The following is a 15,931-nucleotide window of genomic DNA, read 5'->3' as shown; positions in this document are numbered from 1 at the left end:
ATGGGAAAACTGGAGGTGCCTCTGAATTCTTTCTTAGCAATATTGATGCCTGCTTGGAGACCAACATGTTTCAGAGAAACTTTATGCAATTAACTGAGGCTTAAAGGTTTGCTCATGAAGGACATAAATAAGAGAGGGGGAAAAAAAAAAAAAAATCAAACCAGTTACCCTAAATGATAGTCTCTCAAGGAGAAAAAAAAAATTTTCACCACTTCACTGTTGTGATCTAACTAGGCATCTAATTCAGCTAAACTGTAAACATACTGGGACCTTGGTCTGTACATTTTAGGTCTCTCAAGTTCAACCAAACAGCATGCCTTACAACTTCAGTTTTCACTTCTAGCCAAGCCTTGTAAACTATGCCCAGATTTGAGCCGGGCAAAAAAATCTGTTTGGTTTAGCAGAGAGCTACCTAAAAAAAGATGACATACATTCACCACTAGATTTAACCCAAGGGAACTGTGGAAACTCCTAATGATTTTCAGGACATTCATCTACATACATGATGGAAAAATTACTGAAAAAAGGAGAGAGGAAAACCAGAGTGCTAAGTCACTCAAGCAAAGTTTATGCACCTGTTCTGAAACATGATAAGCTGGGTATCGATTCATGCCACGTCCAAGCATTGACATGACAGTGCAGCATTAAGAAAGAAAACAGAGATTGCACTCTGGTGCTCTAAGGGTAAACATGCTTCAGAGGTCCAAGGAACAGCCTAAACCAAAAAAAATGCTTTGAGGGACTCCTAGAGTCTAGGAGTTCCTTTCTCTCTGGGACACAGAGTCATTTTATCAACGTTATTGGTGTCCTAAGACCAAAATTCCCAGAGTGCACATGCCTCTCTCAAAAAATAGGAAAGCAGATGATGAATTCACAATTAATTTTTTCCATCAGCAAACTTGATCAGTCCTTTCTAGTCAGCATCCAGCTTGTCCTCCTAACAACATAGAAAATTATTCTGATGTGCGTATCACAGGACTTGGGCAAAAGAGTGACTCTCCATCCAAAATGAGGTTCTATCTGAGAATTCTGAACAGAAGCCATGTATACAGCTTATAAGCTACCTTGCCAAATTACTAACCTATAATCATTTTTCTTTGAAGCCATTTTTGCAGTTGAAGTTTTGCCTTCTTCGTGACAGCCACCCAATTACTTAGGAATATTTTAGGCCTGACAAAGTTCTGCACTGGGTTAAATTGTGCATTACAGATTAGGCAGCATTTTCGCGGTTCGGTTTGATCTTTTGAATCAATTGGATTTTCAAAAGAAAAACACTCCACTGTATTAATAAAATAGATATATTGTAGTGCTATTATCTAGTTAATTCCAACATCACATGCATGAAGAATTCCAGTATCTATGTTGATTAATGCATTAGAATTATTATTTCTAGTCAAATTTGAAATAAGTTCATTATTTTTAGTGCTGTCAAAAAATTCTGCAATTGTTTTTTAACCTTATTGAAAGCTGCTGATTCGTACTGAAAAAAAAAAAAAAAAAATAAAGACTTGCTGAAAAAAATCCACTCAGACATTTAATAAAAATACAGAAGAAGTTTTACGAAAAGGCAGGGTATTCTTTTTAAACTAACTGTGTGAATTTAATGTCTGTGAGAGTCACTTTATGGAGCGTCTGGAATTATGATGTTCTAAATTTACAGAACACCTGGCTGCTTCACAAACCTTAATTCTGTTCCTGAGGAACACATGCAAGGAAAAGAAATTGACTGAGATGCTACGCCCATTCAGTCTTCATTCAGTCAGCCCATTTATTGCAGAGTTTTGGGGATGTTCAGACAGAATTATAACTGCAAAATTATTTTATCCAGGTTACTGAAGAGAATGCAGATAATAATTCTGATCATGCCAACATCACCTATATACAAACTGGTGATCTAGAGAAGAGCATGACAGTTACTCATAAACACCTTTTCCCCTCCACAAAAAGTTGTAATTTCCTATAAATACAGCACGATGTTTGTGTCACCTAAAATGCCAGCTTCTTTGTTGTAGACTAAGGCTATAATATTCTACATTTGGTGGGTTGTATTTCTGAGAGACAAGTAAAAAAAATACATTAAAGTTTCTTTCTTCAGCACAACGCTTTGCAGATGACAAACAGTTGTGAGCTACATCCTCCTGTCAGAAATTAATGCTTGAATATATGAGCTAGAGAGGTTATGACATAAATCAAGGTATGAATGAAAACATGATAAATAGATGCATTTCCTTTCCGAAGGTGAACTCATCAAATGACCTCATTCATATAGACCTGTATACTTAAGGAGATTATACAATTGTAATTTACAATTACACCATATTGATGTTGATCTATTGCTAACACTGACATTTTAACATTTAAAAAGCTTTACACTCATGAAGGATTGTACTGAACATGGCTTTCAAAATCGAGGTGAACGGTCTTTTACTATACTAGTTTATAAATCCACTATGAGAACTGCAAAACTCACCATTCTGTGCTGGGCTGAGATGACTCCATCCCACTCAGGATCTTGTTGGATGGTCGTGACCAGAGTTGGTAGCTCCTCAGAATGAGGTTTGTTGTGCATTACATTATGTAGAGGCAGATGAGAGGTCGCATGCTGATCACAGTTGCCCTCTTCCTTGTCTCGTGATGCTAAGTCCTGGGTCATTGTTTCCTCTCCATCAGCTGCACATGCAAATGGAGAGGTAGCCTGCTTGGAAGACATTCTTCTACAAAACAAGAAAAGCAGACAAAGGAAAACATTGGTGTCAAAAGAAAAAAATTAAGCTCAAAACCGTCCTGTAAACACACCACACTTGTCTACAACAGTTAAAAATTGATCATATGCAGTCAACAAAAATACTTTAAAAAGTATGGGTTTGGGGGATCTGGATCCAAGATCCTGAGATAAAATATTCATTGATGTCAAGTCAAGGTCAGAGTTAAGTTATATGATGTCATTTTATATGTTTAGACTTGTGAAATAATATAATTTTATCCAGCCATAAGCAAGCAGTGATTTCATTGTTGATTTTAACGTTGATTTTGCATAAGAATTCAAGTCTTTAAACTCTTACTCCTATAAGCAATCTGAAGTGAACATTTAAACTAGAGAGTCCACCATGCTTTCCTAACCTCACTCCTTGCAAGCATATACTTTCTACGTAGATGAGAATTTTAAAATCCATTTTAAACTCTGCTAAGTACTTTTACTGTTAACCTGTTTAAAAATTTTACCCATTTTTACCTTTTGGAAACTGTTTTGAAACATTCATGTGAAAAGTGTTTTAAAACTGAACAGTTTATTGAATGGGTGGATAATATCTGAGTAATCTTCTACAGTTTGAACTAAAAACCTAAAATAATTGTGTTTCATTTCATATTAGGCATCAAGTACAGGATATAGCTCAACAAATTACTTTAAATTACTTAAAAGTGTAATGAATAAATGCATTGATTTATGTTAAATGTCTTTTCCCAATAATGGCCTCTTACTACCATCTCATATGCAAACACAGCTTTCACCACAGTTTCTACACTTAGATGAAAATATAACTGACTTCAACTCAAATTCTGAAAACACTTTGTTTAAAATTTCTAATAAGATTAACTGCAACTGTTAAAACAATCATTAATAAACCTGAAAGAAGACAGCTAAAACATATTAGCTATTTTCCCAGGTTTTAGTAACTTTAGAATAGCCTTGACATTGAAATTGCTGAGAAACTAAGGAATAAGATCTTCACCTTAATTGCTTTTTAACAATAATTGATTTCATACCATTTCTTTAAAAATGCACAAATCAGTTAACATAGGAAACCACATGAGCATTTTTCAAATTAGCAAATCATTAACTTGCTAGTACTGTTTCTACAGACAAATAAATACTGATTAAAGGGTCTGGAAATCTGAGACTAACAGTTAAATTTACAAATCTGTCACATGCTTTCATGAATATTACAGTGAAGGAAATATCAAGTGCAAAGAAAAATAATTAAGTTAATTCCAATTTAAACAGTAGTTTTTATGTAGCAGCCTGTGTTTCACATAGGATTTAACAGCTAATGCTAAATTTCTCACAATTAATGAGGGAGTTCAGATTTAGTATCCTACAGTGAAAAAAATTAATATAGGATCAACTAATCTAATTATGTACAGTTCTATATGAAAGTATTACAAGCTTTGAAGTGCTTTGAAACATATTAAAACACTGATACCTATTTAGAATAACTATTCTGTAAATAGAGATAATCCTGCATCTTAAACACGATACTGGCGGGGAAAAAAAAAAAAAAAAAAAAGAAAAAAAGAAAAAAGGTTTGCGATTTCTTTAGGGGAGCCTAAGTGTAAGTGGGAGTCTAATATTAATGTTGCCTATAAGCAGAACCAAGGAATTCAAACCGTGTATTACATTCTTACTATGCTGAAGAATTTGCGTTGATGCTACAGAGAACATGCCAAGAGTTCAGCAACCGGCATTATTATACGTACTTCAAAAGGTTCTGGTTCATAATTACTATGATCCAAAATAAAATAAAAGGTTTACTTTCCCTTTTCTCATTAAAATACTCATGTTAATGTAATCATTCACATGAAAATATAAGTCAATGCTCTATGCAATTTGAACACCAGACGTGAAAACTGAAAGTCACAATAAAGGATTTTCCTTTCTTTCACATTCTCAACAGATCTCATTCCTGTTTCAAACTGAACAAGCTTCTGTGAAAAGCAATAGCTATGGCTGTTTCTTCACCATAAATTAATCATGACACAAAACTAGAAATGAAAATGTCTCTTAAGAATAATTTCAACTACAAACTGCACCAATGAATAATAGTGCACAATCCTAATTAAACACAACTCTGCAGCTGCAAAAATAGGCTGAATCTGTCCAAAGCTATGAGTTGGCTTTAAAGGCTGGTTTGTTAGGGACTGTTTTCTTAAGGAAGGCTGGGCCCTCAGTCTTAATCAGCCAATAAATTATTTCCTGCAATTACATTAAATAGAAAATTATCTTCAAATTGGGAATGTTAATTGAAAATCAAAATTCAGACTGAAGTTTAGAAATTACATGCTGAATATAATTAGTCTAGAAAGGCTTCACCTCTATTTCATAAACAGGCTTTTGGTATTTCCTCAAGTGACCATTCAGTAAAGCTATCTATAGAGGAAACACTTTTGCTTTGCCATATACACTAATATACTTTCCTCTTATTCATGATGTTTTAAACACAATTAAATAAAAATCCCTATTCATGTTCTGTTGTTTAAGTTGATTACACAGAGAAAAGGGGGGACTGTTAACTTTAAAAATAAAATTAGATTAACAAGGTTGCATTCACTAATAATCTCAAGCCATGCCCAGCAACTTTTTTCTACATCAGGCTAAGAGAATGGACCAAGAGCAGGGTACAAATGCTTTCTAGCTCCACCTACCCCTTTTTTCCACTGCTGCATTTTGGTCAGACACATTTCATACTGCACTTTACTCAGTTACCTAAAGTCTTGGAGCCTGAAAGGAAAGATAAGCTCAGGCAGGCCTCCCAGGCACTTGCCCTCCTCATAACATAATTTTTAGGGGTGTGCTTTGCTTCTATTTTCCCCCAAACCTTTGTTAAAACAGTAAGATATAGCAGATAAATTATGGTCTGAGGTCAGCACCTAACGGTACTTTTCCAGTTTTTGGTTACTAGATTTTAAACATTGGGGTAAAAGGGACAGCGACGTAGGACCCTGCCAGATTAAGCCCTCCACCTTCCTTTCCCAGCGCAATCATTAACTCAATCAATATATCTCATGTGTGCATGTCTTCTGAGGGTGCCAGGTTATGCACCAAATATTGATTGTGCCTGGGTTTATAATCAGTAAAACAGAGTAAAAATAAACTCTGCAACTGGGTGTTACCCAGTCAATTACTCCATGCAAGTTTTTTCTCATTCTCTGTTTGTTTTTACTTAAATGGGAGAATTCTGTATACAAAACTCCATCAGGTCCAAAGGCAGAGTTCAGCCAATAACTCCAAGGTCTCATCAAATTAAAAGGGAGAAGAATCTGGCCCATTTGAGCAGTTTACGTTTATGAGAACATTAAACCATAGAACAGGTTGTTGTGTTAAAATGTTTTAATGTTAAAATATGAGTATGAATAGCAGTCAAATTTTAAGCCCTAACAACTTCCCAATTTTACATTTGAAATATTCAAAATGCATTTGTTACTATCACTGGCGAGAAAAAAAAATTAAAAAATATCAATATTCATAATAAATAAGGCTTGTAAAAGGTATCAGAAATTTACGAATTTCCATTAATTTTTTTTCTTCTATTATCAATTAAATTCACTCAAATCATTTTTAAAAAAAAGTTTCTGATTAAAAAATATCTCCCTAGTTATAACCCCTGCAAACAGGGGTTTATAATGGAAGTGCTGACACAACCCTAACTACAGCAGCGCAAATGGTGCCGCTATAATACACAAAATCAAGTTCTATTATTCTAAACTATCCTCGCTCGGGGGGTTTTCTTTACTGTGCTCCCAGACAAACTGCTGAAGCATGAAAAATTTAAATGCAATCAAGTGGGTCCAATTCTACTTTACTAGAACAAGTGTCTACAGTGGTACAATCTTAAAAGAAGATGCAACAGATTTGTTTGGTGCTTTTCTTTCTTTTTTCTTTTTTAGCTGTTTATTTATAATACTGTGCAGTGGAGATAAAATAAGAGAGGAAATTACACTCACATTATATCAGTATATTGATTACACAGCACACAATCAGAAAGAAAACTACATTGTGAAATTGTTGCTTTGGTTAAATTGACAGATTAGCTGAACACAGCAATCACTAAAGGTGGAAAATATACCTAATGGGTATCAAAAAAAAGTTGAAAAAGGCCCTAATTATCTGACACCCTATCACGTACTCAATTTTGAGAATTAAATCAATCTTGATTTGGATTTTCCAAAACCAGAATACATTCTATCTCATTTTGAACCTGAGACTGAAAAAGAGTGGGATCATTTATTCAAACCTCAGTAAAGCTGAGGAATTGGACCCCAATTTCAGCCGGCCTCGATACCGAGGTAGTAAAACTGAAATTGCACTGCTAAAGGGTTTTAACCCGTGTAAAACGAAATACAGTCCCAAACAGCTCCACTCTCTATATCTCTGACATTATTTTTTATTTTAATCCAGAGAAGAAATTCTCTCCACTGTAACGAAGACTGCCAGTCAGATTCCTAAAACACCAATTTTCCTTTTTTTCCCCACAGGTGGTGTGGGTTTTGCTTTTCTAAATACAAATAATAATACTATTTTTTTTTTGTCTAAGGCTTTTCTATGGTCTTGAATTCTTCAAACAACGTATATCATCTTTTCTGAAACAATTAGATGATATTTCTGACATGAAAGGCTTCCAAAGTCTAAAATCTTCCATCCCCGCTGACTGCTCAAATGATTAAATGTTACACTGGAAATTATGGCTAGACCTGGAGTTTCAGCTGCTAGATGTTTCAGAATCAAGCCACAAAGTATTAACACAGATAACAACAATGTGATAGCCCAGACACTATTTCAAAAACATATAAACCAAGCAATAACAATGAGATATATGACAAGCAGACTTGTAGTTGGCCAGAGACTCTAGCTTCTGCTCTGCTCCACCCTCACAAAGCATTCATAAACCTAAAGGCATCTCTACACTGCAGCCACATAAATGACTGCTTTGTAATGCTGAGATATCCAAACTAATTTTAAACAAGCTCATTTCTGATAGCACTCCAACTGCAGTAGTGTGGTGCTCAGATGGACTAATTCATCCTGCTTTAGTGACTGCAGTACAGACATAACCCAGGTCTACAGCTCCAACAGTAGATTGGAATCAGATTAGATTAGACGTACATTCGCTTACACAGCTTTTATGAACAGTCTCCATTCCTTTTCCCCAAAGTGCCAGATTAAAGTACTTAAGTGCATGATTAACTGTAAGTATGCAAGCAGTCCACTAATTTCAAACTGGACTACTTGGTTTCAAAAAGTTAAGCACATGTCTAAGTGCTTTGGTGACTCCAGAACTAAATAAATTAAGAGAAAACATTTTTAGAAGTAGTCATAACCTTTTAAACATTTCCTTCTAAACTTTTATGCTAACCTGGTGTTCATGATAAATAAAATTCAGCTGCAGTGTCTTAGCCCTCTACAGCTTCAAAAAGAGCAACAAATGTGCATAGTCCTCTCATAATATTACACATCATTTATAGAACCCTCCCTTGCAAATCAGCACTCAGCTTTAGGCTAAATTAAATGCATTGTATACTCTTCTTTGCCTGCACTGCGTACACTATGCTACTCTTTCACACCTATGGCACACCTCATCACTTGTTGGCCCTGTGTCTTTCATGGATCCTCAGACTCCTTCTGAAACTTAAGAGAGTCCTTTGTGCAACCTATTTTGCAGTGCAAGTCCACATATACAAGTACAGGCCTGAGGTACAACTTATTTCTAGCTGAAAACCAGTTTAGCATAGTTTAAACATTCAGGATAACTGATCTTTATTTTTGCTGTATAAAGATAGCAGTTACAGTAGTGTTCAGAGAGACTTAAAAAAAAAAATGAAAATGCTTTGCCAATAGCCAAAGTATTTCGCAGCTCTGCCCCTGTAAAACAATGTTATGTAGGCATAACTCAGTCACGTAATTCATTGTAAATCTAATGCCGTAATCTGTCTGCCATTTTAGAATAAACAGCTATTTCCTAAAATTATGAAATCTCTTGTCTGTTTTCAAGGAGCCTTAGTAACACAAATGAACAGTTAGTAAAAGATTCCGTTCTCCCGAGGCCCCTCACCCCAACATGGATCCCTATGCACAAAACCCATATAAATTGACGAGGCAGCAATGGGAGAGAATCTCCCAGTTTCTGCTCCTGACTCTGGCTCTGAGTCACAGCAAGGCCTTAGGCCAATCAGCTCAACTCCCTCAAGTTCTTCCTTGGCTTCATTTTGCAGGAATACTACAAGAATTAGTTACATATGATCACGAACAGCATTGCAAGATAGAGAGTTTACAGCAGTCACAGGAATCACCTTGAAAATAAGGGGGGGGGGGGGGCAGGTGGAAGCAAATACGATTCAAGAGATGACAGCTATAATGTTATTTGAGCACAAAAATCTCTAGCTGAAATAAGCATCAAGCTAAGCAATACACCCACAGCCTCTAAGGTACACACTCAGCTATTCTTGCATTTGTTTTTCCAATTCAGAAAAATCACACTTCTGCTAATAGATATGAATCGAAATCACAAAGTTTGACTTCAGATTCAAACTTCCTCAAAGATCAGAGGGTTTGTTATAGTATTTCTTATTTGTAATCAAACATTGTGAGAGCTAAACAGAACCTTGGAACTTTTTTGGAAAACCTTTCTCTTACATTCTGCCGTTATAGTGACCTGTTCTCAGCCGTGCAGCCATAGTGAAATACTAGAGTTAGGGAGCAAATTCCTGTCTATTCGTCTAGTTGTCAAAAACATTAAAATGGATGCAGCAAAACGGTCTTACAGCCCCTGATGACTTTTCATTGAAAATCCAAGGTGTTTATTCATATGCCCAAAATACAACCTACCTTTCTAGTAGGTGAAATGTTCCATTCTCTTTATTCGCTACCAGGAGCTTTCACCGAAATGCCTAAGGTGAGCCCACATTGAACGCAGTAAAGGGCAGTGAAAGAATAGTCATTTAGCACCTGGGATGTGTTCATCTTCAGTCACTGTAGTTAATATTTTCTATAGTTTATATTTAGCTGACAATATTGCTGTCACTTTATTTAAACAGCTTGAGACTGTTCTTTGGACTGGAGCTCATATGCCCTGGAATGCTTTGACTCATGAATTGTTTCTCCTGATAATGTTACATCACGTAACCACCTCTGTTTAATTGGTTGGTATTAGCTTCTCAGTGATGACTGCCTTTAAAGTCCTATGACACGCCATGTGTCTCTAGGTATCCAATTTCTTACTGTTGGAAAAGAAAAAGAGAAAAGCAGTACTGACTTCCAGCTATCTTTACCAATAACTACAGGAATAAGAGTGAGTGTGCCAAGAATTTATCCATCAGCAACATACTAGGATTCGGTTTTTTAGGCAGCAAGTAACAAAATATACAATATAAATAAAAGCAATCATTAACAATAAAATTAAAAAACAATGGTGCTATAAATAAGCATTAATTCACTTTTTTTATGGAATAGAATGACTTAATTGTTTAGCTGAATGATACAAATTATTTTGATAAAGGATGCCTAAAAATACTAAGAGGAATTTATTTTAGCATGTTTAGACTTTGCGCTGAGACTTTATACAAAAGACAAGAATACATTTATTTTTTCCCTTAACTAGAAATGTTCCTGACCACACCTAAACCTGATGGGCATAAGTTCCTGAAAGTTCATTAAATTCTGTCAATACTCTACGAGATGCATATCCAATGGTAAGACAGTATTCCTGCATTTTTTCCCTCCTACAGTTAGTTTTCAGGAGGTGCTTAAGATTCCCTGTAATGAGTTAAACAGTTAATTTTCAGTCCTACAGGTGTGAAAACAAAAGGTCACGTGCCATTTCTCTCACCACCTAATTCACATCAGAAATATTTTATCTACAGTCAGATTTCTCTCCCCTCGTTCCCCTTTCTCCTCCGTCCTCCCCTATTTCTGATTCTCATTTCTAAGTCAAATAGAGCACGGCAGTAGACAGTGAAATGAAGTATCAATTTCAGGCTCACCTGTAGCCAGTTGCGCTAAACCACCTAATTAGTACCTCCATGTAACATGAAACAATGGCTCTGCAGCTCAGTTAGGGATTGTCTTTTTAATAAAAACCTTACACTACAAGCCTAAAAACATTTCTAGCAGGCAAAATATTTCTGATTCAGTAGAGGTTACACGAGCATCAAAGCACTTAAATATAGGTGCCAAACCACATTGCCAGGAGCTCTTAGTACTGTGAGGTACTGTTACCTGACAGCTTGGTGAATATAAAATTACTTGTTTCTCCAACTGAAAACAATCAAATTGTCACCTTCTATTGCAATAATGCACAACTAGGGATCAGCAAAGTGCCAACATAATTACCACAAAGAAAACAAAACATAACAAAAATATCAAATCTAAATTTCTCTAAAGGGTAAACACATCCATCTGGCTATTCACAAAGAAAAGGAGGAGGGATTTTATTTTTACTATCAAATATCCTACTGTTATTTAGCAATAAGATTTATATGCCTTTCATTAAGTGAAAAAGAAAAACAGCTAAAGGTGAGTCATGAAATACTAAAAATAAACACAGGTCAGAACCGTGCTGGGATGGTACTTGTGCATGTTTAAAGTACTGCAAGTGTCATCAGAACTGCTAGGGACAAGCATATGTATCTGCATTGTTGTTATTATAAACTCATATATGTGAGGATCCATAAAAATTCGTTCTAACTGGCACATGGCATACTTTGGCACAAGCTACACATGACGTGCCACTTTTATTTGTTTATTTAAATGACTTCACTCTAAGAACCGAAAATGAAGTTTGAACTGCAGACAGCCTCAGAACTGGGACTTTCAGGATATTAAAAACCTGAGGAAAACCTTTGAAGGGAGTAATCTGAATACATGAGAACTAATATTTTCACCATATATTTCTCTAGGTTATTCAGCAAGTGGCCTACATATTCAGGAGTGAAATTTGCATTTTGGTGATGCAGAGAACTCAGAACCAGAAATTGTGTTTTATATCTACAGTAGCTTTGGGCACCCTATAAAATATAAAAGAGTGTCTTAGGTAGGATGTATACTTGAAAACACATTTTCATCCAGTTCATAGAAATGAAGCTAAACCTAAATTCCTCTTGAAAAACTTGCACTGTTGAGTGATACCATGGATTACATTTTCTGTATCAATATTCCAGTCACTACTAATGCATACACAAAGTTCTTGTAATTTTATTGGTGTAAATGCACATCACCTTCACATACTTTTTAAAGTTTCACCAGTGCTGGAGGAGTTACAAAAGGGGAGAGAAAAGCAAAATATGCAAAGCCAAGAATCGGTCTCTGACAATGTTTTTTTCTCTGAAGAATATTCAAGAATGGCAGTAAGGGACAAGAAGCTTTTTTCCACCCTGCACAATTCCACTGGAGCCAGATATAATCCTAACCCTCACAGATAAAGCAGGCACAAGGGCTGCTTAAATACGTTGTTAGCCTTGCAGAAGAAGTCAAGGAAAAGACGCAGGCTCCACATAACTGGGAACACCTCCTGCATCTTGTCTCAGGCATTGCACCCCCAGGAGCTCAGGTGCAGCACCGAAAGGCTGGGCTTTCCAGCTACAACCAGCTCGCAGGTTTTGGCCATTGACACTTGCTTTTGCGCATTACACTCTATCATACAACACAGCACGTTCTTTTCCACTGTATTAGAATATTGATACACTCTAGCTGATATTCCTAATCGTGGCACTTTTTCTTTTAGGGGCTAAGCCGCAAATCTAGGAGGACAGATTGGAATAGTGGACAGATTGCTAAAGGCAGCAAGGACCCGCCACAATTTTGAAGTCACAAGCATTTTGATCAGATAAAACTAAACTAGACAAAACTGCACTGCCCCACTTTCTGCAACTTTGAGAAATTCTGATTTTTGTTACAGTCCTTACAAACAGGCTTTTACAAGGCAGCATTGTGCACAATATTTCTTTGTTTTGAACTAAGGCTTACACAATATGATCCTTACATACGTGCACAATGGGAACCCTAAAATGTGTTTGCAGACCCCTGCAGGAACCACCTCATTTACTAGTGAGCTGCAGCTACTACTGGGATAAAGGACAGGGTAGTCTGAAGCAGCATACTGTTCAGAAAAAGATTACAGGGGATGCTATGCCTAGCTGAAACGACCCAGGAAATATTTCAGAAATATCCCTGTTTGATTGGCAATGTGGCCAAGAACAACAATGCAGCAACTTCTCTTTCTCCCCCCAAGCCCTTCACTGCTTGGACTGCGCAAGTTTTCAGGGGAGGGAGTAGATGGGGGCCCCTTTTTTCTTGATGTTAATTTCAATATGAAAATATGAAGAGAAAAGATAAATAATTGCAACAATCTAAGAATTCAAATAAAGTAAGCCAAAACATTATCTTCTCTATTAATTAAGCAGATGAGTTGTCATTAAGTAGTGCAAACAATTTAAAGTTCAACTTATTGAGACTTTGAACCTCCTATCCTTTCTTAAGATCCACAAATGAAATCTCGACCAATTTTAACTGCCTAAAAAAACCTGCTAAGACATGGTTATTCATAGTCTTATTCTTAGTATGACATACCTAACAATACCCAGTATTTTCATTGTTATTTAGTAAAACAAACAACAAAAACCATAATCATTATTTAATATTAACCAGCCTTGTATTTTTAAGGAATTCATTAAGGTATTTGGACCAGGCACGGAAAAGAATCAGAGAACATTAAAAAGTAATTGTCACAGGTAAAATTTACACCACTTCATCATTCAGCTTGGAGAGATCAAGCAGCATGCAGTCTCCATACAGTGCACTGAAACTGCACCAATTGCAAAGGAAACCACAAACCCTCCCTGTCTTTTGGTTTCAGTTCTGTAAAGTACCACAAAATTGCTTGGAATAAATAATTGGCAATAACTGAGGACCCTCAGCTATCCTGTTTTTGTAGAAGATTACAGCATGCAGCACCTGACCTGTAACAAGAAGGAGGAAACATGCATAGCAAAATCAGTCGTAAGGGTAAAGGTGAAGAATGCCCAGGCTCTGAATTGCTCCACAATTCCAAGTGCTCAAAGTTCCATGTTAGTATTTTTTAAATGTGTCAAAGAACAACAGAATACAAAGAAAAACATAAACCAGCACATGAACCAAAGGCCCAGTCAAATGAATTTGTCCCTAAATAATTAGAAAGTAAAAAACCTAGCTGTCTAAAATGCAAACTTAAAATATTGTCAGTGATTATAAACATTTTTACCATTACCATTTAAATTCAGCTAGATCCCTTACAAGTGATTTTAGCTAAAATCCTGAAACCTTCTATTATAACTTGTGATGTAGTATGTTTACCATTGAAATACACAGTGCCTTATTGTGTTTTTCGTCTCTGAGACATTTTTTCCTGTATTTTAAGGATAAAACATACGATCTGCATTTATAAAGATGACTTGTCTTCTCAAACTGTGTCAATTTTTGCTCAGGGCTATATTTTGTAACAGTTTCCCACTTACTTTTATTGGTAATAATTTATAATAGACAAGCAAACAGTACATAATATTTGCAGCCTATTACTTCCAAAACCAGATCCAAACAGTTTTGTTTTCTCATGGACATTTGTTGAGAGCTCTGTTATCAATTTCAAAAGCACTGCCATACAGAACACACAGCTTTACAGGCATATTTAGCTGGTATTGCTAGCATCCTTACCATGAACCATCGACAAGACAGTCCAGTGTCTGTGGTTCTAAACCAAATATGAATAGAATTGAAAAGAAATGTATCTTTTAATCTAGGAATTATGACACAGACATAGAATCATTACAGACTTTTGAGTACGGGTCAGGTCCTAAGACACAGTAAATCAGAGCAGCTGTACTGAAGTTGATTGAATCCTCTTTATTCAGTTAAAGATACATCCTTAACTTTTCTTGGCATAGAAAAATTGCATTGGGTCCTTTCACAAAATGAAATTTCTGTGTTTTCAGCAAAAAAATGAGTACCATTACATTATTACCAGGGATCATACGACATGATAATATTCCTCTAAACACCCACCACAAAGAAATACAAAAAGTGGTAAGGTATATTCTGAGTACTAGCAGACTGTATGCAACACTTCCTGTACTTTTTCAATCTATTCCTCTTGAACTGATTCAAAATAACAAGATCTCTCCACTTACACAAATAAGCACTTTCAAAAAACCAACAAAAATTACTTCTCCAACTGGCATAAACGCTAATACCAGACAATAATTCTGGGAAGAATCAAACACAAACTACTGAAACAAAAACAATTTTAGGTTTTAATTTGAACATGAATTCCCATGTTGCTACTTGGCAAAGCACTGATGTCCAGCAGCTCCTGTGGAGCAAGGTCATGAAAGAGATGGGGGTCATCCCAATGCGTAAGACCCCCAGCACAGCAAGTGCAAATGCTGCACTAATTATACCAGGCCTCATCAGTCCTCAGCACACAACCACCCTGGCAGCCTCTCCATGGCGTTAACACCAGACCGACCAGGGCCGAGATGACAGGACGAGGCAAGGTGCCCACCACCCTACCTTTGAGCAGGCAAAAATAAAGTGCAAAAAGGGAGAAAGCAAAGGCGCTCTCAGGTTTTTTCTGCTGAACCATTTTTGGTCATTGAGGTTTGGGGAGCTGATTCAGGCAGGAAAAAGCCCTACCAGGGCAGAAACTGGAGCTAGCAGGGAGGCACAGGGCCACTCCAGAAATGAGGCAGGTTTGGAGTGAGCCCTCTCATCTTTTCCGCAGGGGGGGGTCAGTCTTCAAGAGGGGACACCTCCGTAAAGAGGTTCCCCTTACTTTGAGACTCTATCCTGGTTATGTTTTCATAGAAGGTGAGGAAGCAGTCTAATATTTGGCAACCAGCTCAACTTCTCACATTCCAGAAATCTCAAAATACTTTCACCTTTACTAAGCAACTCTCTCAGCACTCTCACTATACGAAAGAAGAAACTGAGACACAGTGAGTTTAACAAATTAACCCGAGGAAACAAAGGAAGTCAAAAGCACATACGACTGAATTTCCAGCTCTGCTCAGCTCCCTGTGAAAGGCATAACTTGCAGCAAAAGATGAATCTCAAAACAGGTTCATAACACTTCATAAGTGACCAAGTCTCTTCTCACCAGCAGACAAAGAAATCTTTCCTTACAACGATTTA

General features: G+C 36.5%; 1 protein-coding gene across 3 annotated transcripts in view; it reads right to left on the bottom strand.

Annotated features, from left to right (window-relative positions):
* Positions 1–15,931, bottom strand: part of SOX6 (SRY-box transcription factor 6) — a 248,981-nt gene that overhangs the window by 231,873 nt on the left and 1,177 nt on the right. For all 3 annotated transcript variants that reach the window (XM_086472314.1, XM_086472316.1, XM_086472315.1), the window contains exon 2: positions 2,471–2,714. In XM_086472314.1, the coding sequence (XP_086328440.1) occupies positions 2,471–2,714 (244 nt within the window). The remainder of the gene's footprint in view (positions 1–2,470; positions 2,715–15,931) is intronic.

This window comes from Leptosomus discolor, chromosome 12 (genome assembly GCF_034619465.1).
Source record: "Leptosomus discolor isolate bLepDis1 chromosome 12, bLepDis1.hap2, whole genome shotgun sequence".
NCBI lineage: Eukaryota > Metazoa > Chordata > Aves > Leptosomiformes > Leptosomidae > Leptosomus > Leptosomus discolor.
This window is presented reverse-complemented; position numbering and strand designations above follow the sequence as displayed.